This window comes from Bos mutus, chromosome 19, assembly GCF_027580195.1.
Source record: "Bos mutus isolate GX-2022 chromosome 19, NWIPB_WYAK_1.1, whole genome shotgun sequence".
NCBI lineage: Eukaryota > Metazoa > Chordata > Mammalia > Artiodactyla > Bovidae > Bos > Bos mutus.
Genome location: NC_091635.1, coordinates 49,216,342 through 49,239,452, shown reverse-complemented (window position 1 = coordinate 49,239,452; position 23,111 = coordinate 49,216,342). Strand labels below are relative to the sequence as shown.

The 23,111-nt window shown below is 54.7% G+C and overlaps 1 protein-coding gene across 6 annotated transcripts in view; it reads right to left on the bottom strand.

The window, feature by feature from the left end:
* MYO19 (myosin XIX) overlaps positions 1–23,111 on the bottom strand; it is a 43,874-nt gene that overhangs the window by 5,876 nt on the left and 14,887 nt on the right. For all 6 annotated transcript variants that reach the window (XM_070390522.1, XM_070390518.1, XM_070390520.1 and 3 more), the window contains 18 exons: positions 20,296–20,434; positions 19,808–19,956; positions 18,234–18,347; positions 11,915–12,047; positions 10,917–10,986; positions 10,249–10,351; positions 9,483–9,579; positions 9,284–9,360; positions 7,725–7,815; positions 7,090–7,261; positions 5,120–5,193; positions 4,364–4,485; positions 4,099–4,212; positions 3,725–3,901; positions 3,261–3,413; positions 2,321–2,428; positions 1,370–1,440; positions 426–529 (listed from right to left, as the gene is read on the bottom strand). In XM_070390522.1, the coding sequence (XP_070246623.1) occupies positions 426–529; positions 1,370–1,440; positions 2,321–2,428; positions 3,261–3,413; positions 3,725–3,901; positions 4,099–4,212; positions 4,364–4,485; positions 5,120–5,193; positions 7,090–7,261; positions 7,725–7,815; positions 9,284–9,360; positions 9,483–9,579; positions 10,249–10,351; positions 10,917–10,986; positions 11,915–12,047; positions 18,234–18,347; positions 19,808–19,956; positions 20,296–20,434 (2,068 nt within the window). The remainder of the gene's footprint in view (positions 1–425; positions 530–1,369; positions 1,441–2,320; positions 2,429–3,260; positions 3,414–3,724; positions 3,902–4,098; positions 4,213–4,363; positions 4,486–5,119; positions 5,194–7,089; positions 7,262–7,724; positions 7,816–9,283; positions 9,361–9,482; positions 9,580–10,248; positions 10,352–10,916; positions 10,987–11,914; positions 12,048–18,233; positions 18,348–19,807; positions 19,957–20,295; positions 20,435–23,111) is intronic.

Sequence of the window (23,111 nt, the reverse complement as noted above, 5' to 3'; positions counted from 1 at the left end):
ATCTATCTGGAGAATGTCCGGCTTCTGGGACTGGGCCCGCCTGCCCCCAGCCTCGCCTCCCACTGTCCTCTATGCCCAGGAGCCAGCAACCTTCAACAGCCTGGAGCTCCTCACACACAGGGTGCTGTCTCCTGTCCATGGAGTGCCTTCACCTGGCTAGTCCCACCCCACCTCAGATGCCACCTCCTCCAGGAAGCCTTCCTGGTTCATACCTCTCTACACCACCCACAGCATCCTGTTTCTGTCTCGCCACTTTCCTCACTGCTTAACTGCCTTCTTTTAGTCTCTCTCCCATTGGACCAAGAGCCATGAGGGCAGGACTGTGTCTTACTCATCTCTGAGGCCCCAGGCCCTCGCCCTGAGATGGTCCAAGTAGGTGCTCAGGGAACTGGGTGAACAGATGACTGGCCAGTGGGTGCCCTCACCTGAGCGCCCTCCATCTGGACACGGGTCGTGGGGGCTGGGGGTTATGGCAGGACGGAGCCTTCTCAGTAGCTGGTACCGCTCCATGAAGTTCCGGTGAGAGACCCTGGAAGCCGAGGCAGGCGGAAGGAGAAATAGTGACCAGTGGTGAGCCGACGTCACTGTTTACTCTGCTTGACCACCAGCGAGACGCTGCCCTGCCGTGCCCACTGCGTGGATGAGGTCACTGGGCTCCCTTGGCGGGAAGCCAGCCTTAGCCTTTCCCGGATGGAGCCTTGCTTTTCTCGGCAAGGCCTTCACAGAGCGCACTTGCTCTCAGCCTCCAGGATACCCGCAGCCCCGTTCCTCTTTCCCTGACTCCCTCCAGGCTGTTGCCGGCTTCTCATCCCTCAGGGAGTGGCCTCACACCTCCCGCCTCCCCCTGGGGTCTCCTCCTTGCTTGTGCTGTTAAAAGTCACCAAGAACAGCCCCTCACGTGCCCCAACACTTCAAACCTGACTCCCCACCCCTGGGCGTCCCCCCAGGTCATCCTGTGTCAGGAACTGTCCCGATTCACCCATTTGCCTCAGATGGAAGCTGGACGTTGCTTCTGTGGCCTGGAAGTCGGCTGCTCCCCTCGCCAGTGACCCACCGTCCACCAGCCCAGGTCCCATCCCCACAGCCAGGCCAGAGTCCGCTTCTACCCCCTTTTCTTTCACCAGGCCATCCTCGCGCCCAGAGGATCGGTAATGGCGTCCCACTCACGTCCTCCCATCTCTCCTGACTCTAGGGCAGACCCGGTGCCTCCTCAAAACAGGGCACAGCAAGTGAGCGCAGCCCTAAAGCTCCAGGCTGACTTCCACAGGCCTGCCTCTCACTCCATCTCCACGTCCCGCTGACCCGCGGCCCAAGCACCTCCCTGGCTCTGCCCTGCCCCCACGCCGGACGGACAGACCGACCCACTCACCGGATGGGGAAGCCGGCAGCACTGATGTGGATGGTCTCCACGAGGCCACAGGCCTCCAGCTGGCTCAGGACCTGCGGGGAGGGGAGACGGCGTGGGCAGCAGGGGCCATAGGCCCCAGACGCCATGCCATCAGTGGCCCCGCTGGCAGGGACCTGCGGGCTCCCCTGAGGGCAGACACTCTTCGGGGCAGCGAGCAGTCAAGGGACCTGGAGAGACCCTCCCTGCTAGAAGGGGTCCTGGTGGCCCCAGATCCCTTTACGTGAAGCCTGGCTTCTGGTACAGCCGAGGCCGGTGCTGGCCATCTTACTGCTTCCAACTGTGCTTCACAACGCAGCCCAATCCAGTTCCTCGTTTTTGTTTATTTTATATTCTGCAGACAACACCGTGCGTCACAGCTGAGAGGCGGGGGAGGTTGTACTGTGAAGACGCTTCCGGGACCCACCCAAGGTCTTTACCATAGAGCAGTGATCCTGGCCGTGGACCCTAAGGCCACATCAACCATGTGACTGTGGGACCCACTCCAGCACCGTCCAGCTCTCACACCTCACCCACATCCCTCCACAGGGCAAAGGGCAGCTGCTGGCCACAGAGTGCTTCTGAGCAAATTTTAGGAACTACACCCTCATCAGAACCGGCCCTGTGCCTGGTCTGTAAGGCGACTCAGACTCTCAGCTAATCGTAAAAGACACCCATTCCTCTGGGCCGCCTGTCCGTCAGGGCACGTGGCTTGGCGAGCAGAGAGCAAGATGCACTGTCGCCCCTACTCGCCTCTGTGGCTGGGCCACTGTGCAGTGCACAAACCACACCACCGTACACGACTGTCCTGCCAGAGCTGGGGAGAGAAGCCCTTCCTCACGTCACTCCATCTGGAGCAGACGTCCCGTTTCTCACCCCGCCAGCGTCTCGGCACAATGGGACCCTCCACAAAGCAGCTCCAGCCCAGTGTGTTACCTCCTCTCGGTGGAATATCTGTGCCTGGGCCTGGCTGTTGGGCTTGATGCAGCGAATGTAGTGGGGTGTGGTGCCATGTAGGACCTGCAGGAGCTGCTCCAGGGAGGCCTGCAGAGGAGAGACTGCGGCTCAGGCTGTGGGGGGCATCAGCTGGGCAACCCGGAGCCCAGGACCCTCACACACCCCGGATGACTCCCAGTGGCCCTCACTGGGTATACTCAGAGCACGCCCCCAGGGACCCTTCTTGACTTGTGACCCTCCACCTGGTCCATCTGCCTGCATCTAGTCTCAGGCTCCCCCCACACCAACCAGGGCAATTTTCCCAGAAGGGAACCCTCTCAGAACCCCTGTCGTTCATTCGGGCAACTCCCGTCATTACTAAGCCCGTACTGTGTGCTGGGGCTACGACACAGCTGTCCGCCGTCACCTCACAGTGCAGGGCCTCACAGATGGGGCGGGCCCTCAGGAGCGTGTCTGAGGCTAGACAGGGATGTGTTTCCCTGCCCCGGGAGGTGAAGAGAATGGTCGAAAGCAGGACAAGGAATAAACCGAAAGGGGCGGCACGAGGGTGGGAGTAACGCAGAGCTGAGGGGAGGGCCCAGGGGCGGGGCCGAGAGCAGCACACGGCCCGAGGACAGTCTGTCTGGAAGTGAGGGAGCTGGCAGCCGGCTGCCACGGAGGTTCAGCAGCCACTGCTCTGCTGTGATGACTCTGTCGGCGGTGGGCGAGAGGGCACACCGCCGCCCACGGGCCTGAGGCTTCCTGTCACGTCAACTACAGACCCCCAGTTCATCTGTCAGGTTCCCGTCTCTACCGCAGACCGGGACCACGGCTACGGGCCTCCGCTGTGCTCCGGGCGCACAGCCCCGATCCCAAGAGGTGCTCGGTAAACGCTGGACACTCATGAGCGAGCACGTGGTGTCAACACCGCTGGACCCACCTTGAACTTGGACACCACGGTCAATACAGGGGCCCGGTTCTGGCCGGAGGGCTCCTCCTGGGACTTGTCTTCGGGGTCGGCAGGAAAGAGCACCTTGAGCAGGGGGTCCTGGGACTGCTGCAGGAGCCTGGTCAGCTCCGGGGGGACGGGGTCCTATGGGGAAAGGACAGAGCAGCGGGTGAGGGCAGGGGGCTTGGGGGGAGCTACCGGCCCTGTCACTGGGGCCCCAGGAGGGCCGGCCCACGTCTGAACCTGGAGGCCAGGAGACGCGGTGTGAGGCGGGTTGTTTCCAGGCAGGTCATGCCGGAGTAGCAGAGACCTCAGAAAGGTGGGCCAGAGAGGTGACCCTGGACCCCGAGAGGATGTGCGGGCGGGCAGGGAACACAGTGGATGTTTCTGCACATGTGCGGCGACGCCTCCGCGTTTGGATTCACAGGTGACACAAGGCACGGCGCGGCCCTCACCTTGTTCTTCTCCACCAGGCCCGCGGTGCGGTACCGCACGGGCCCCGCGTAATGCAGCACAATGAAGCTGGGCTCCGGGCTCAGCCTGTCGCGCCCCAGGCGGGGGTGGCCGGTCAGGGCGCTCTCGATGCGCGTCTGGAGCTGGGCTGCGCTGCTTGGCCGATTAAGGCGGCACTCCTGTGTGGGGCGGGCAGTCAGCCACAGGGCAGAGGGGCACGGGAACCCACCCACGGGAGCATCATGGCACCCCTGTGACAGAGGGCTCACAGGGCAGGCGAGCAGACAGAGAGAAAGAGGCGCAGGGTGGGCCTCGAGGTCCCAGGAAAAGGCCAAAGCCCCGCCCTGGGGGCTCCGCAGGCCAGCGACCCTCCAACCTCGTTCATGAGGGAGCAGATGCTGACGGGGCTCCCCTCGATGAGATCCAAGCAGGGCTGGTTGTCCTGGTAGCTGACAAACGACCACTCCAGGCCCTCCACTGCATACTCCTCCTGGGGGTGGAGGGCAGTCGGGGTCTGAGCTCTGGGGGGTCACCGCTTGCTGGCCTCGGCACTCACAGAGGGAACTGAAGGCGCCCAGTGGCACCCGGGACGGGGCTGGGGGCCGGGGAGAGGGCGAGGACGCGGGCAGTGCACCACGCACCTGCTGGGCCCGGAGGTAGTGAGCCACGAAGTGCTGCTGCAGCTTCTCGTTGGCGTAGTTGATGCAGAGCTGCTCCAGGCTGTTGTTGGGGAACGACTCAAACCCGTACACGTCCAGCAGGCCTGGGGGGCCGGGGGAACCCGTGGGGGCTACTGTGGGGCTACAGGGGCCTGGGGTGAAGCCTCACCCTTGGCAGCCTGAGGATGAAACTGAGTGGGTACTCTACCCCACCCCAAGGAGAGAGGCGGTTCCCATCACCGCCTCCTGCCCCTCAGAACTCAGCAGGAAGAGGCCGAAGGGGTGAGGGAACCAGGCCCCAGGGACCCCGTGTCCCACCCAGTCTGGATGGCCTGGGTCGTGGCCGCTCAGTGGGTGCTCGCTGTTTTGTGAGCCAACGTTACTGATGCCTCTGAGCTTTGCTTCCTTCCCTACCTGACTGTCTCACCCAGGTTCCCCTACCTGACTGTCCCATCCAGGTTCCAAAGATGTTCTCAAATCCCCCCTAAGGCCCTTTGAGCCCGTTCGCTGCTCCTCACTAATCTCCTGAGACTGGATCTGGGTCTCCAGGGGGTGAAGGGGCCCTCGTGGCCCGGGCACCAGCTGAGCCTGCCTGGAGAGCTAGGGATGCCGAGACACGGGCACTGGAGAAAGCGACATTGGCCCACACTGGTGGAGCAGCAGGGGATAGGTGCAGAATTGCCCGGAAGCCCCCAGGAGACCCAGGCTCTGCTCTCTGTCCGGGGCCCACCGACCTACCTATGAAAGTGGTCCAGGAGTCGGGGGCGGCACAGATGCTGCTGTTGATCACCGAGACCAGCCAGTCAAACAGCCTGTTGGTGTGTGTGGGGGGGGAGTGGGCTCGGGTGAGAGGGGTCCGGCTGAGCTGGAAGGGTGGCAGAACTGCCCTTCCAGCCTGGGTACCAACCCTCAGATGGAGGGCCTGTCTTCTGAGCCTGAAAAGTCAAGGGCTAAACCCTCTCCGCTGGTTTCCCGCCCATCCTGTCCCAGCCCACTACACCTGCAGGCTGGGGTCACGTGTGTTCCCAGGCACACGAAGGCCTGGCTTGTCCCCAGCAAGAGTGAGCAGGGGACCAGCTGCAGGCACATCACAGTAAGCTTCCTTTACTGCCTGGTTTACAGACTGAAAGTCTGTGCCAACCAGGCATCGAACAAGCCTATTGTGCTACTTTTCTGAAAGTGATATTTTAAAATTATTATACATTGTTCTTTTAGATGTAAAGCTATCGCACACTTAACAGACTACCATATAGTATAAATACATCTTATCTATGTACCAAGAAACCAATAAATTTGTGCTCTACAATATTGCTGAGGTCTGCTGTGGAATGCTGGGGCTAGACAGGGTGTGGGTGCGCCCAGTCACTGGCCTGACACCCAGCTGCTGTCTAGACAAGGGTGGAGGGGCAGGCCTGGGTGGGATTATAAAGGCCTGAGTTCACTGGACTCCCCTGCAAACCTCGGCCAGTGGAGGCCAGAGCTCGAGGCCCCCCGACACCTGCCTACTCTGTCCTATGAGGGCACCCCATTACCCCAGCTGGACAGTGACACCCTGCACTCTGCAACCATCGCCCCTGAGATGATGGAATGGTTGCCGTCCAACGTGGTGACACGTATGACATGATTCAAGGGTTTTCTTCCTTACGATTTCTTTAAGTAACTGCTCTGCAAATTTTTAAACAGTTTCTATTTTTGCAATAAGGGCTTCAAATATCCATGTGAGGTAGTAAAAACAAGAGACCTAGTGATAGAAGGACCTGCTTGCTGTGTGTAAAATGATCCATGGTTAGAGGTTCACTGTGTCTGTAACCGGCACGCTTTATCTACCCATTTTGCCGTGATCTGACACAAAACCTTTAAAAATCCTTGTCCTGAAATTCTGACCTGAAATTTGCTTCGAGGGAGTGAGAACGGACTCCCTTGCTAAACTGGGTTCAGTCTGGGCCCAGGGGCCCTGGGCCACTTTCCCTCAGAGGTTCTGACTCCCTCAGTGGTACTGGTCCGGCTCTTAGCTCTTGAGAAGCTCATGAAAGCAACGGGACCTTCCCTCCTTCCCAAGCACTCGCATGTGTGCACACGCACACACAGAGGTGTTCTGTCCCATCGTTTCAGAGAATCCTGGGCCCCAGATACCCTCAGGGGCATTCTGAAGGGTCTGAGAGCCCAGGGTGAGAAACGCCCCCAAGTGCATGGCCGGAGGGTGGAGATGCCCACAGAACCAACAGGGAAAGGCCAAGACCCCCACCTTCCCCGTTCTGGGCTCCACTCCCTGCAGTGTTGCTCAAGGCTGTGGGCTAAACTCCCGGCTCTACCAGCAGCTATCAAAACCCCAGGTGGCTACAGAGAGCACAAGGGCAGGGACCCAGGAGCCTATTCATCCACAGGTCTGCGCCTGGACCTGGGAGGAACTCACGTCACCTCTGGGCTGGCCTTGCCAGCGGCCGGCCAGGCAGGCCTTCCTCGCCCATTGCCAAGGCGAAGGCAGGCTCCTGTCCCCGAACAACACGCTGAATCTAGGCCAGGCTGTGGCCACTTCCCCACGCAGAGCCCTCTGGAATCGAGCCAAGGGCTTTGCTTGGGGAAGCCCAGCAGCCACTCCCTCCTGTCCCCCCGGGGCTGGGGAACGGGGCAGGGAACCCGTCTGCTTCTGTCTGGTCCAACTCCAGACTGGGGGCATCTGGGAGGAGGGCAGGGCCCAGAGCACTCACCGTGCATAGACCAGTTTGGCCAGACAGTCTCTGCGGGTGTTGCACTCGGCCTGAGAGCAGGGCTTCTGGAATACCTGCTGGCCCCTGCCCGCCCGGATGGTTCGAATCTGTAGTGTCTCTAGCAGATGGTCTTCCGGGAGCCCCAGCAGCAAGGCCGACGTCCCAACAGAGCCTGGGAGGCAGAAATACCCTCCGTCCAAAAGGCCCTCTGCACAAGGCCCCGTGAAGTCATCATGGTGGAGCCGTGACCCCCTCAATGGGGCAGAGCAAACTCAGGAACGGGGAGAGAAGAGACTCAGCAGGGGCAGGGGCAGGACTTGAACCCAGGACTGCTGTGCCCCAGTCCACACGGCCAGGAGTGGGATAAAGCACTGCATAACCCACTCACCCCCACCCGCCCCTGCTCTCGTTTTCTCATCTGTAAGATGCAGAGGAAGCTGTCTGCCTCAGCTGAGCTGGGGTGAGGAGGAACCCCTCCAGGGCAGGGCCCTACAGCTGACAGCCCAGGGGCACAGATCCCAAACTGCACCCTCTGGCCTCCTTGCACCCGATCCCACCACACGCTGGCCCTCCTCTGGTCAGGGCCTGCCTCACGCCTGGGCGGTGTGACCAAGGCCCCCGGTCCTTGCCCTCACACTGAGCATCGTCCACCAGCAGGCAGGGCTGGGCTTCGTTCCCTGAGTCAGCAAACCGGGTGTTGCCGAGGTGCAGCAGTCCAGCCAGGGCCTGAGGGGGCAGGAGAGGACACCCAGTGGGCACCTTCTCAAGGGCTGGAGCCCAGCCTGGGAAGGGTCTCTCTCCTGCCGAACAGAATCACGAAAGCAGAATAGCAACAGCTCTCATTTACTGCCCACTTACTCCGGGACTCGGCCAGGCAGGGCTCTACCCAAGTGATACGCATCGTCTCGTGTAACCAGTGAGGCACGTGCTATGGTGATGCCCACGACAGAGACAAGACAGAGGTTAAAGCCCACACTTGGTAAAGGAGAAGGAACCCAGGATGAGAGCCCAGGCAGTCTGACTTCCGATCCCTCCTGGGGCAGCCAGAGGGAGCGCCACGCCACCCAGTCTGTCCCTCTGTCTCCCGCTCCAGGACCAGACTGTTTCCTGTGGTCCAGACCACTTCTGTGTGGCTGCTGGGGGCTTGGCTCTGGTGCCCTTTGGCCCTTTCCCGACACTGTTGGGCTCCGATAGCCCGGCCCAGTCCAGGGAAGGAGCTGTGATCTTGGTCTCTGTACAGTGGGTGATCTACTCGGGGGAGCCCCCGGGGGGCTGAAGGAAGAGGACCCCTGGGTCCAGCAACTTGGAAACCCTTGGACCAGGCACCGGTAGAGCAGGGCCTCTCCCCCCATCCCTGTCTGGTCCCAGAAAGGGTGGCTTCCAGGCCACAAGCACCGCAGGAGGAGACTGCCATGCTGATGGGCGTTGTGGATGGGCCAGGGCTCATGCTGCCTTCAAGCTCGCAGACTTGGCCAGACTCCTGGGTGGTCCACTTGCCCTGGGCTTGTCCCCCGTGCCGTCCCTCTGTATAAGCTGCCCGTACTGGCTGTGACCCCCCTCCCCTGCCTGAGCAACCCCCACATGGAGATGGAGGCCACACTTCACCCCACTGCTCTGCAGGGGTCACCACCTGCAGATGGAGGCCGCCAGTGGGGGTGACTGGGCCCGGCTCGCCTGGGCCAGCACTGAGTCCCAGCAAGAAGGAGAAGGAGGTGGGAAGTTGGAACCAGCATGTCTCCAAGAAACTATTTGTACCACCAAGTGCTGTCTGGCTTTGGGCAGGTCTCAACCATGGAATGGGAATAATCTCCATACCCATGGAACTGCTGAAAAAAACAAGTGAGCTAAGAGTGATGATTTGAAAGTTTTAACACGCTAGACAAACATGTGGCAGCATTGTTTTCTCTGCTCTGATTTAACAGAGCAACAACTGATCCAGGCACTTTCCCTCTGACCTCCGGGATCACCGTGCTGGTTTCTTCTACAGTGCTCTGTGCTCTGGCCCTGTCCACCCTGACACCCTGTCTCCAGGCTCCGCTGCGCAGAGAGGTGGTCGCCTCCTTGGTGATCGTGCCGTCGGAGCCTAGAGTCCTAGATCCTCAGGGAAAGAGACTCCCGAGTTGAGAGAAGGGCCCTACGAAGGGGGCTGCCCATCACCGCCACCACACGTGAGTGGTGTGGCTTTTCCTCTGACCTGAAAGATGTTGTTCTGGGTGGGGGCATCGATGCCCAAATGAAGCATGGCCTCCCTGGTCACCTCGAAACAATCCTCTGTAAAGGAATCCGAGCCACAGCCCTGCGTCAGGACCCAAGGTCAGCGGGGGCGGCGGGCCCTGGAGGGATGTGTGGGTGCTGCTGGGCTAGCCCAGGGCACCGGGCAAGGCTCCCCCTACCTTCCAAGGTCCTCTCTGGGTGGGGCAGCCAGGAGAAGGCGGCTCCCTCGGGGAGGCGCCACCGGACCCTCTCCTCCGCGTGGGCTCCTTTGTAGATCTGTGGGGGTGGGAACGGGTGGCTGAGCCAGGGGTACCGGGGATGCCCAGGACTGCATGGACTTGGGTGGGCGGCGGGGGGGAGTGGCAGCCACACCACAAGACCCAGAGGCCCCTGTAGGGAGCCAAGGGCGGGCAGGGGCGGGAAAGCAGTGGCAAATAGTTCTGGGCATCTCCATTCGGTGCAAAAAAACCCCACTCACTGAGGGGGCCTGTGGCATGAGGAGGAAACCCTAACCCTGTTTGGGGAGCCCCCGGTCCCGATCTGAGAGCAGCGAGACACTGTCCACGCCTCGGCGGACCCTTGGTCTAATGGAGGGGACACAGTTTAGGGAAGGCTTTGTTCGGTTGGTGGAGGCAGCTGCTGTTCCAGGACAGCCCTCCGTCTGAAGGTGAGTGCTTCCCGTGTGGAGACAGGCCCAGCCTCAAGGACCCTCTGATGGGAAAAGAAGGCAAGCGCACCTCCAGGCCTGGGACTGCCCAGGGAGCCAAGGGCTAGGGCGAGACGCGAGTGTGACGTGAGGTTTGTGGGAGTAAGTGGGGTGGCAGCGCTGAAAGCCCGGCGAAGAGGAGGCAGGAAGCAAGGCGGGCGGCGAGGCGGGTAGGCTGAGAGGCACAGACCCTTCTCCGCCCTGCACCTGGGCAGCTGTGGGCCCCGCCTGGGACTCACCTGGTAGAATATGTGGAAGTTCCTCTCACTGGGGGCCTGGCAGGCCACTCGAGTTTTCTCCAGGAGGTAGGTCTGAACTGCAGCTCCCGTCATCTGCTGGGCCCTGGGCACAAGCAGGTTGGAGCCCGTCAGTGGTCCGTTCACTCCAGAGCCGTTTATTGGGAACTTACTGTGTGCCAGGCTGCAGCCTCGCCCCAGCTCTTCCACTTAAGCAAAAGGGGTCATGAGGACTGGGGAGGACCTCTCAGCAGGTCCTGGGGTGGGGGCAGGGGCAGGGAGGGGAAGGGCTGGGACAGTCCCCTCCAACCAGCTCAGGGACAGGGCCCAGGCCTCGGTGCCTCACTTTGCCCCAGCCCAAGGCAGGAACAGAAGCCCCAGCCTTAGGCTCAGAGATGCAACCGAGGTGACAGTTTTAAGTGACAGTTTTAACTAGAAGTCTCCGCGAAGGGCAGAAGCCAGAAGGCACGTGTCAGGACAGGCACAGTCCCTGGGTCCCTCAGGCTGGGGCACCTAGAGTTCCCCAGGTTCAAAGTGTACGCACAGGTTCACTCATCCCACATACGAACCTGCCAGGCACGGCAGGGTTCTGCCCGTGGCAGCAGCCCAGGCTGGGCACTGCCCCCCAGCTCGCCCGGCCCCCCAGCAGCCAGGGTGGCCGCAGAGATTACCCATTCAGCTGGAGCTGGATGAACTTCCCGAAGCGGCTGCTGTTGCTGTTCCTCAGCGTGCACGCGTTCCCTGCGGACCACAGCTTCTGTTCAGAGGCCCCGCGGGCTAAGGTGGCCGCAGGTCTGCCGGGGCCACGCCGCTATCCTCAATCCACCTACAGGCCCCTCTACTGGTTTCCGGGTCACAGGGGACAGGGCTCGGGACTGGGCACTTGGGCTTTTAGCAAGTGTGATTCAGTTGGGTTAGAACTTTCTGGCAAAGTGGGAAGAGCCAATCTAGGCAGTCAGGGATTTTTGTTTGAAGGGAAAGGATCAAAAACAAGGTGTCGGGACTTCCCTGGTGGTCCAGGGGTTAAAAATACTCCTGCTAATGCAGGAGACACAGGTTTTTGATCCCTGGTCCAGGGAGATTCCATGTGTCTCGGGGCAGCTAAGCCCATGTGCCACAACTACCGAAGCCTGCTCGCCTAGAGCCTGTGCTTCTCAAGAAGAGAAGTCACTGCAACGAGAAGCCTGGGCATTGCAACTGGAGAGCAGCCTCCACTTGCCACAACGAGAGAAGGCCCATCTGCAGCAGCAGAGACCGGTATGCCCCACCACCCCCCTCAAAAAAAACAAGCGTTACTACTGAGGTGGACAGTAAGGCGCAACATCTAGAGTGCCAACATGGACACGACTGCTGTGCATCCTCAGACATGTCCCCTTCTCTGAACCATCAGGGAGCTGTTCAGAAGGACGGGACACGGACTGGGTGAGCCTCTCCCGCACCTCTGCTCCCTCTGCCTGGGCGAGACGGAGAGGACGACAGAGTGATGCGACCACAGCCGGAAGGAGGCTAAGGGCACCCGGGAGGCATGGTTGGGGATCCAAGGCACTGAATGATGAGTCATTCTCCACCCCGCAAAGCGAGGGTCTCAAAACACTGCTCCCCTGCCCGGATGGTGGTAAATTCCAGAGGAGACGGGGCGGAGGAGCTGTGCGGAGGACGCTGGGCTTACCGAAAGCTTCCATGACGGGGTTGGAGTTCAAGATGCGCTGTTCGATCCTCTCGGCAACCTTGTGGCTTTCCCAGGACGTGGGTGAGGCGGCCACCACGGCGTAGAACTTCATCAGGCAGCGGGATGTCCATGTCTGCGGCAGAAATGGCCCCGTGGGAGCTGTGCCCGCGTTCCGTCCACGTGTGAGCCTGCCAGGGGGACTGGGGCCCGCGACCGCCCTCTTGTCCGCCATCCGTGTTGCTGATCAAAGGGCTGAAAGCTGAATTCAACTGTGTCCCTCATCTGACCGACTTCTGCTTCTCCTAGCTCCTGAGGGTGCATTTACGAATGGGGGGGCGGTGGTGAGGAACTTCTCCGGTGGTCTAGCGGTTAAGAATCTGCCTTCTAAGGCAGGGGATAAGGGTTCGATTCCTGGTTGAGGAACTGAGATCCCACGTGCCATGGGGCAACTAAGCCCAAGAGCCGCAACTAGAGAAGCCGGTAAGTGGCAACTACTGAGCCTGTGCTCCGTAACAAGAGAAGCCCGCAGGACACAACTAGGGGAACGCCTGCGAGCCGCAAGGCACCCTTCGGCCAAAGAGGAAAAAAAGGAATGACGGGGGCTGGGATAGAGGAGGGCCACCCACACCGACCTGAGCAGGCTACTGAGCCACGTATGTTTTCACCAGCCCTACAGATGCAGTGCAGTTATATACTACCTGCTTTCAAAATGATGAAACTCGGGCATCAGGAAAACCTAAATTTTATTGAAGATGACATATTCAGTAAATGATAGGGCTCTGATTTATACTCAGGCAATCTAATTATAAAATCCCCACTGTTTTTATAATCAGCTGAGATGAGGTCTGTATGTGTTAAGTGTTAGTCGCTCAGTCGTGCCCGACTCTTTGCGACCCCACAGACTGCAGCCCACCAGGCTCCTCTGTCCATGACATTTTCCAGGCAAGGACACTGGAGTGGGTTGCCATTTCCTTCTCCATGTAAATAGATGAGGTCTATTTACATTTTAATTTCCAATTGTTCATTGTGAGGACAGAGAGCCACAAGAGATTTCCATATACTGACTCTGGATCTCGTCACTGCTCTAGATCTAAGTTTTTAGTTGTAGCTTTGTTTTGGGTTTTTTTTTTTTTTTGGTTGCTCTTTTGGTATATGTATTTTTAGGTCTCGCTCTGAGGTGGGAGGTGTTCCCTCTCTACTGTTTTCTAGAAGAACCTGTATGGAACTGGTAACATTAATTTTCAGAAACACTTGGTTGTAGCTGTCGTTCAGTGGCTCAGTCGTGTCCGACTCTTCATGACTCCAGGGACTGCAGCACACCAGGCTTCCCTGTCCTTCGCTGTCTCCTAGACTTTGCTCAGACTCACATCCATCGAGTCGGTGATGCCATCCAACCATCTTATCCTCTGTTGCCCCCTCTCCTCCCGCCCTCAATCTTTCCCAGCATCAGGGTCTTAAACACTTGGAAGAATCCACAAAGTGAAACCGCCTGAGCGTGGGGCTTTCTAAGAGGAAAGATTTTTAACTACGATTTAAATTTGCCTCAGAAATTTAGATATTCAGGTTATATATTTCTTCTTGTGTGAGCTGCAGCCGTTAACTGTTTCAAAATACTCTTTCATTAAATTGGAGAATTTATTGAAATAAAGTTAATGAAAAATCTCATCTGTGGGATCTTTTGTTATGCCTATTCTTTCATTTCTGACATTTGTAATTTGTCCTTTTCTCTCTCTAAGTCTGGTTAGAAGGGGACCTCCCTGGCGGTCGAGTCGTTAGGATTCTGTGCTTATACTGCAAGGGGTTCAGGTTTGATCCCTGGTCGGAGAACTAAGATCCTACAAGCTGTGCCTCATGGCCAATAAAAAAGTCTGACTAGAGGGTTACTGATTTTACTGATCTTTAAAAAAGACAGCCATTGATTTCATTTACTTCATTATTTTTTTCTGTTTCTACTTTAGTGTTTTGTTAAAAAAATATTTTTATTTATTTAAGAACTATGGACACCACTTTGTTGACAAAGGTCCGTATAGTCAAAGCTATGGTTTTTCCAGTAGTGATGTACAGATGTGAGTGAAAGCCAAAGAACTGATGCTTTCAAATTGTGGTGCTGGAGAAGACCCTTGAGAGTCCCTTGGACTGCAAGGAGATCAAACCAGTCAATCCTAAAGGAAATCAACCCTGAAGACTCATTGGAAGGACCAATGCTCCAATACTTTGGCCACCTGATGCAAAGAGCTGACTCACTGGAAAAGACCCTGATGCTGGGAAAGATTGAGGACAGGAGGAGAAGGTGACAACAGGGATGAGATGGTTGGATGGCGTAACCGACTCGATGGACATGAGTTTGAGCAAGCCCCGGAAGATAGCGAAGGACAGGGATACCTGGTATGCTGCGGTCTGTGGGGTCGCAGAGAGCTGGACATGACTTCAGCGATTCAACAGCGACAATTCACTCATTCTTGGCTGTGCTGGATCCTGGTGGCTGTGTGGGCTTTTCTCTAGGTGTGGCAAGTGGGGCTTCTTTCCAGGTGTGGTGCGCAAGCCTCTCGTGCTCTCTAACACAAGCTACAACAAATTTCCCTCCAGGCGCTGCTTTTTTTTTTTAAAGCACAGATTTTGATATGTTGTGCTTTCCTTTTCATTCAGTTCAAAGTGTTTTCTAACATGCATTGTGATTACTTCTTTGACCCAAAGGATATTTGGGTTTACCAAAGGGTATTTACAACACAGTTCATATTTTAATCTTTTCAAATTGAGATTTGTTTTATGGCTCAGAAGAATCCATATCAATTCCACGTGTACTTGAATGTACAAACATCAAACTACTAATTTTGACTTTATTTCTCCTTTCAATTGCATTTAAGAACAAGGATCTGTGGTTGCCAGCTTTTGGTAATTTTCTTAGGATGTTATTAATACTTCCGACCCACATTCTCTCTTCACCTGGGACACCAATTCCAAGTATGGAAAACCATCTGATGTTGCACCAAAGCTCCTGGACGCACTTTTTCTCTTTGTTTCTCAATTCCCTCTTTGTTTTTTGATTTGTATTGACCCACTCTCAAGTTCACTGATGTATTCTTCTGCATGTCTAACCTGCTGATAAGCATAAAGGAGTTGTTCATGTTTTTAATTTTTATCATTTCCATATAACTGTAGTTTCCATCTCTCAGGAAAGAGATTGGATGAAATCTTTTCTGGAGAAAAGATACTAACAAGCTCATGAGAACAAAGTTATGGGCATTCAGGGTCCCACAGGTTTAGAAAGCTACCCCTGGTGAGGTAGCTTTCTAAACTCTTTCATAATCTCTTATGTTTATGGTATCCTGTCCATAAACGTAGATTCTAATCAGTTGCTTAAGGCTTTACTCTTAAGTATGAACAGAAATTCAAAGATCATCAACTACTTGGTAAACTTCTTTTACATGATTGCAAATATCACAACAAAAGAGGAAAAGGAACTAGAAGGAAACAAATGAAAAGGGCAGGAGCCAAGTAAAAATCATGAAAGATCCTCAAAGAGAAGAGAAGAAATAAGACCAAGATGCTGGGGGAATAATACTCAGAGAATAAGAAAGAACTCTTAGAAGTAAACTGCTTAATAAAAATTCAAAATTAAAAAGAATTGAAGGATAAATTAGAGAATATCTCCCAGAAGACAGGACAAAATATTAAGAGACAGAAGAATATGTAAGAAAAATAGGATATTAGACAATTTATCAAACTCCCTACTAATAGGAATTTCAGAAGGAGAAAACAAGTGGTGTAAATTATTAAATTATTAGATATAGCATTTTCCCAATCTAAAGGACATGAGTCTCAAGGTTAAAAAGACCTACACAAAGTATCCAGCACGGCAAGAGAGAAAAGACACATCACTGTGAATTTCAACACCTATCGAGATGACCCTAAAAACTTTTGGAAAGAAAATACAAACTGCCACTTAAGGACTGGGACTTTTAACATCAACACTCGAAGAATATATGAAGAAATAACTTCTAAATTCAGAAAGAAAATCATTTCCAACTTGAGATCAGAATATCCAGCCAAGATGTCAAATTAAGGCACAATAAACATTTGCAGATGTGCAACAACTCAAAATATGCCCTTCATGTAACCTTTGTCGAGAAGCTACTAAAGAAAACGCTCCAGTAAAACAAGGCAGTAAAGCAAGAGGAGGAAGCCACTGGCCTCCGACAACGGGATTTACCACAGGACGGACGGCACTCTGGATCCCCAGAGCGGGGCAGACAGCTCCCGGGTGACAGCTCCCCAGCAGCCCTTGGCAGCCACCAGTCCGGATGGAGGAGACATGAGAGCGCTAGCTAGGGCATCACCAGGGGAGAAAAAGCACTTGATGTACTGCCAGCTGGGCAGGTGTTTCCCAGTTCTGGTGACAAGTTTGATAATAAAGAACAGGTATGTAAAAACTATACAAGTGAATATATGTGGGAGTTATTAAGAAGAAAGTAAAAATCATACAAGAAAGAAAATATAATCATAGGATATTATAGTGCTTGGCTGTGAACAATACGTACATAGCACTATATATATTAACCTCCTTAGAAATCATAAGAGCACTATATATATTAACCTCCTTAGAAATCATAAGATAATTACATATGCATTTGGGGGCAGGGTAACAGGGCTACACCGTCAAAGTAGGAAGTGAACAGCGAAGGTTCAAAAGGGAAAAATCAGTAACTAATTACATAAGCACGTTGTTTAGAAACATGGATGGCCATACCCAAACAAACTGCTAAGATGGAAAGGCAGCTGCCCCTGAGACAGGGAACAGGGTTGAGAGACACGAGGCAGGGCCGCTGTTTTTCTTTGTAAGCCCTGTAGTATTGCTCGATTTTTGAACTATGTAGCTATATTGCTAGTTATTAAAAATAAATTTTAAAAAGATACCAGGCCCAGCCCATGACCACAGTAGCTATTCAATAAAGGGTTTCTGAGCTCTGGTTGCATGGGTCTAGGGCCAGGTCCAGCCTCAGCTCCCCAGAGCAATTCTGGAGGACAATGGGCTTCATCCAGGAGCCGAGCATCACCACCCCACCAGCAGCCTCGGCACAGCTCTCGAAGATCACCTGTGTACCCAAGTCCTAGCCTCATCCCTAGAGCGTGCAGTCTTCATCTGCTTCCTTGTCTGTCTTTCCCACTGGGCCAAGCATTGTTGTGGAAGTTGCTAAGTCATGTCCGACTCCTTGGGACCCCATGGACTATACATAGTCCATGGCATTCTCCAGGCCAGAATACTGGAGTGGGTAGCCTTTTCCTTTCCAGGGGATCTTCCCAACCTAGGGATTGAACCCAGGTCTTCCCCATTATGGGCAGATTCTTTATCAGCTGAGCCACAAGGGAAGCCCAAGAATACTGGAGTGGGTAGCCTATCCCTTCTCCAGTGGATCTTCCTGACCCAGGAATCGAACCAGGGTCTCCTGCATTGCAGGTGGATTCTTTACCAACTGGGCTATCTCTGTTTCTCCACTTGCCACTCCTCATGGCTAGCCCAGGGCCTAGAACCTGCCTAGGTGCTTGGCAATGCTTTCATGGGTGACTGTAGATAGAGTGGGTTTACGGTCCAAAGAATCCCTTGAGAAGGTAACGTGGAGGAAAGGGTTGGGTGGCTGGTGAGGCTTGACAAGAAGGGGGTGAGGCCCCGGCCAGCAGGCCTCTGACAGCCGTGCAACTCCTCACCCATCCGTGCACAATGTTCCGTGTCACCTGGACTGACTGTGCCGCCTGGGGACCGCATGACCACACAGGAGACTCTGTCCTTCCCCGCATCCGGCCCCATGCACCACCCTTGCCATCAACGGTGACCCAGAGATGCAGGCGGGGTGCTTCCTTACTGGAACCCCAACGACTCTGGAGGAGTGCTGCCGTGTGCCGAGCACGCCACCAAGCGCCTTACGTGCGCAGAAGGCCCCTGTGAGCTACGTGCCAGTCCTTCCCTCCTTGCCATTTTACACGTGGAAGAACTGAGGTCTGCAAGAGCTGAATACTGTTCTGATATGCTCTTCAACGCTATGCTGGAACCCCCAACTGCTGACTTTTGTTTCCAATGGCTGTCAGAGCTGGGAGAGTCCTCTGATGAGGACATGAAGGCTCAGAGAGGAAAGACTCTCCCCTCGGGTCAGGGCAGAGCTGGTGGAAGAGCCGGCCTAGAACCCCTGGCTCCTGACTTCCTGCCCAGGTCCCACCCAGCACTGCACGCTGACTCCAGGAGTGACACTCCCTGGAGCCCCAGCCCAGCCTGTCTGCCCGTCCAGCCAGTCATGAAGCTGCCAGGGTGGGAAGGAGGCCCGCCTACCTTTCCAGCGCCACTCTCTCCACTGACAACAACAGACTGGTTGACCGGCTCGATCAGGCTCTTGACATTCCTGTAGGTCTGTTCGCCCACAGTGAAGATGTGGGGCTTCAGTGTCTGAAACATCAAGGGGTGATAGGTCATGGCAGCAAACCCGTCTTCGAGGAGGGGTTGATCCAGCGATGGCTGCGACGGGGAGCCTGTCCACAGCAGCAGTGGAGGCTTCCTCTAGAAAAACTTCTTCGCATAACAACGTGAGGCCAGCTGCAGGCATGACCCATTCATCTTCTCTCAGTTTGGAAGCAGTGCTGGCCTTGACCAGTTTATGACATTAACACGTTATCCTCCCATCTTATGTCAATAGTTTTATTCTGCTACTTTTTTTATTTTATGTTATTACAATTTGCAAGAACTTTCTTACCAGTTATTGCCTAAGAAGTAACCCTATTTTATAGATGACAAACTGGAGGTTCATATGGGTTAAATAACCTTCTCAAGGCCACTCAGCAAATAAAGGCATCTGTGTGATTTGGATTCCAATGTTACTGTTCTCCTTTCCATCAACAAGGATTAATTGCTCTCAGTGTGCTGGGCATCAAGCTGGGCACTGAGGGAACAGAGGGGACCATCACGCGGCTTTGCCTTTGAGGAGGCAGTCGGTAAGACCGGCTCTCAGGCCAGACCTCCCTGGCTGCCCACCCAGACACGAACCCTGGATGAGCCGGGTTAGTCCATGCAGACCCAGTGCGGCTCTGCCAGCAATGACCGCTTGCCTACAGCTTCCTGAAGGGAGAGGGCATCATTCTGGAGGCTGTCAGAACCATCTCTCTCTAGGCCCTCACCCCACCCACTTCTCACCTGGAGAGTTACAAAGCCTCCAGCCATTCAGCCGCTGGTCTCACCTTCCTTAACCCAACTCCCCCAACTTCATCCCCACGGCGGGCTCTGTTCACAGCCCCACTCCCACCCCGATGAAGCAGCTCTGTGGACTCTCAGCTGCGGTGCAGACCCTCTGATGACAGCCCTGGAATAGCTCACCTTCCCACCCTCATCTGTGCTTCTCTCCACAACACCCTGCTCCTGCCGCCAAGTTTGCTCTGGCTTCTCCCTGCACGCTAACATCCTCTGGGCTGTTCCCTGCCTGTACCAGCTTCATCCCCACTTGCGTAAGAAGAGACCCCTCCTCCCAATCAGTGGAGACGAACATGTGCTGAATTTTCCAAGGCAATCCTAACTGCACGTAAGTTTATTCTTTTCCCCAAAAAGTGGTTTTTAAATACACAAATATGCCTTGGGAAATTCTTTCCAACTAATAAATTCACAAACAAGAAAAAAAAAAATCTGTCCATGTCCCTATTTTAGGATCCAAAATCAGTTAAGCAAATACTGCTTTCTCTCTCATTTTGCACCTCCTGGCACGTGTCCAAACTTCTGTGAGCTTCTGGTGGGAAGGTCACAGCCCCAGCAGTCTCTGAATGACAGCCCAGCTGACAACGACACGGATAAGGACAGCGAAGCTGCCAGGTGCCCGTGGGGAGGAGGGGGAGCCCTGATTCCCTGGGAAGCGGGGGTCTCACCTGGGGCTGAGAAGCAGCGTGGTACTCTCGCATCAGCTCGGGCGAGTAGAGCTGAGGGACGGGCTTGAAGGGGTTCATAGCCACCAGGGTGCAGCCGGCGTTGGTGTAGAACGTGTCGGCCATGTACCGGGCCTGCAGACACCTCAGGACTGAGGCAGGGATGCCGTTAGCAAACTCTGGCTCAGATGGAGACACAGCTGCACGTACAGACTAACACCCCACCTACCAGAGTTCCCTCTGCAATTAGCCAAGAGCCATGAGAGCCCAGCCTCTCCCTGATGAGCAGGTATGAGAAAGATCTAATTAAGATGAACCCCACATCTGGAGCAAAGCCTGTGTTGGGGAGTCTGAGGGCAGCCGCCAGGCGGGGGTCTGGAGCAGCCCACCTGGCTGTCCACGTCCTGTCTGACCCAAGGCAGCGGAGCCGAATACCCTCTGGGAGAAGGCGCACCCCTCTGGGGTGGGGTGGGTGGGCGGGGGAGGCATACCTGTCTCCAGCGTCACAGGATTCACCTTGGTGAGGTCATTGAGCTGCTGCGGTGGGACCTCCCCGCCCAGGAGCTCCTGCAGGTCTTCCCTCAGGGACTCCCCGCTGTGGGCAGCAGAGCCTGAACCGTGGCCATTAACCTGGGAGGGAAAAACAGGACCAGAAGCACTGGGACTCAGACCGGCTGGCAGCTCCGTCAGGGTGAGGGCTTGTACAAGAGACAGAAAACCGGCCTCTGGGATCACAGTCTGGTTGTTCAAATTGTACCTCCGCCATTAACTAGACCTGTGAGCCTGCATAAGCTTCTTAACCTCTCTGAGGTTAAGCGGAGGCTTCTTTATTTGTAAATAAAGGAAAACAGAATCAACTCACAAGGTTGTTTGGAAGAAAAACAAGAAAGAGATGGAAAGCGCTTAGTTGGGGACCTCCCTGGTGAAGCAGTGATTAAGAATCTGCCTTGCAAGGCTGGGGATGTGAGTTTGAGTCCTGGTCGGGGAACTAAGATCCCATGTTGCTGCAGAGCAACTAGGCCCGCAAGCCACAACTACTGAACCTGTGTGCTCTGGACGCAGTGGGCCACACCTGGAGAGCCCAAGTGTTGCACCTGCGTGCCACAACCAGAGATTCCGTGCTGCAAGGAAAGATACCAGACGATGCAATGAACATCCTGAGTGCAGCAACTGACACCTGATGCGGCCAAATAAATAAATGTTGGGGGGAAGAAAGCAAAGCCCTTGGTACCTGGCACAGAGAATGTACTCAAAGTGGAAGTGTTAGCTGTTTCAGTGGTGTCCAACTCTTTGTGACCCCATAGGGCTGAAGCCCGCCAGGCTCCTCTGTCCATGGGGTTCTCCAGGCAAGAGTACTGAGTGGGGTGCCATGCCCTCCTCCAGGGGATCTTCCCGACCCAGGGATCAAACTCTCATTCCCTCTGTCTCCAGCACTGCAGGCGCATTCTTTACCCGCTGAGCCATCAGGGAAGCATGTACTCAGGAAATCAATAAATGCGATCCCTTCTTCTCTGCCATTCGTTCCAGCTTTCAGGTGAGTCAGTGCCCGACCTTACTGGGCTGGCGGGGGTGAGGCCCGAGGTGGGGGGTACTGCGAAGGGAAAGAACCAGGGTTTGGGCCTTTTTTGATAGAGACGTTATCAGCTGTGAGGTAGTACCATGCCTTCATCACGTGCCTCTTGGGACTGAATTTAGGATCGCTAACTAATTAGCTCCTGCTGCCCTGGTCTAGTTGAGAGCAGATGAGGTCAAGAACAAGCACCAGTGGGGAAGAGGCCGTTTCTGCCTCGCCCTTGCCCATCCCTGATACCAACGCTTTACGTAACTTCTCCCCACTTTCCTCCTGTGATCCCACTTCTCCTCTCTTCTCCCAGGGGGCGGCAGGGAAGGTGTGCGGAGCAGGCAGTAACCTGGCTGAAATCTGCTTTTGGAAGAAGGGGTCCGTGATATAACATGTGTGGGTTTCTTTTTTCGAAAATTTTATGTATTTATTCGGCTGTGCTGGGTCTTCACTGCTGTGCGGGGGCTTTCTCTGGTTGCGGCGAGCAGGGGCTACTCTCTAGTTGGGGTGCGCAGGCTTCTCCTGTTGCCGAGCACGGGCTCTGGGGCAAGCGGGCTTCAGCAGTTGCAGCTCAAGAGCTCAGTCGCCTGTGGCAATATGGGATCTTTCTGGACAAACCCGTGTCCCCTGCAGGTGGATTCTTAACCGCCTGACCACCACGTAAGTTACTATGTGCGGGTTTCTAATGAGACCAGTGAACCTTAGAGTTCAAAAATCTCCAGCAAAAGTGGCAAGTGTCATTTGAGAGGCCCAGTGATAAGTTTCCTTCCAAAGATGCTGCCTGTTCTCTGAACTTAGGCCCACCACAAGGCATGCACAAGGCGGACTCTTATCTCCAGGATTAACTGCTGAGGTCAGAGCGTGACTATATCCATGCAAATCCCTCTACCCTAGTGGAAAAAGGAAATCACTCACACCCAGCCATAATTTATGAACAGATCTGATCCAACCAGACAGGCAGCTGAGTATCATGGTTCTTGAGCTGGACTTGAAAGCTAGATTGCCTGGGTTTGAATCCTGATTCCACCACGTCCTAGTTACAGAATCTTATGTAAGTTTCTTAGTCTCTCTGCACCCCAATGTTCCTCATCTGTAAAATGGGAATGGTGGTAGTAGTGGTAGATCTCATAGATACTAACAAGCACATAAAGTATTTAGAAAAACATCTGGTTTCTGCCACCAAAAGTTTGCTATTATCATTCTGTTAAAAAGTAGCTCTTATCATTAGGCAATAATATACTGATGGCTCAGATGACACCCAGGTTCAATCTCCGGGTCGGGAAGATCTCCTGGAGAAGGAAATGGCAACCCACTCCAGTACTCTTGCCTGAAAAATCCCATGGACGGAGGAACCTGGTAGGCTACAGTCCATGGGGTCGCAAAGAGTCGGACACGACTGAGCAACCTCACTTTCTTTCACTTTTCATACCAAGGGCCTTAAAACTACCCTGCAATTCTTTTAGAACATGATACTATATAAAGGCCATAAGAATGTTCTGTGTATATAGAAACATTTACAATGCAAAACAAACAAAAAAAAAAAACCCAAGTGTCCAAGTAGTAGCTTAAATTATAGTACCTCCTTACAATTGAATAAAGCAGGTTACAAAGAGAAAGATATCTTTAAATGTTTTCAAAATTTTTAGGGAGAAAAATCTAGGGTATTCTTTAAAATGTCAGTTATCTATGAGCAGTACAATTATGGGTAATTGTAATGTTCTTTTTGCTTATCTATATTTCCCACAT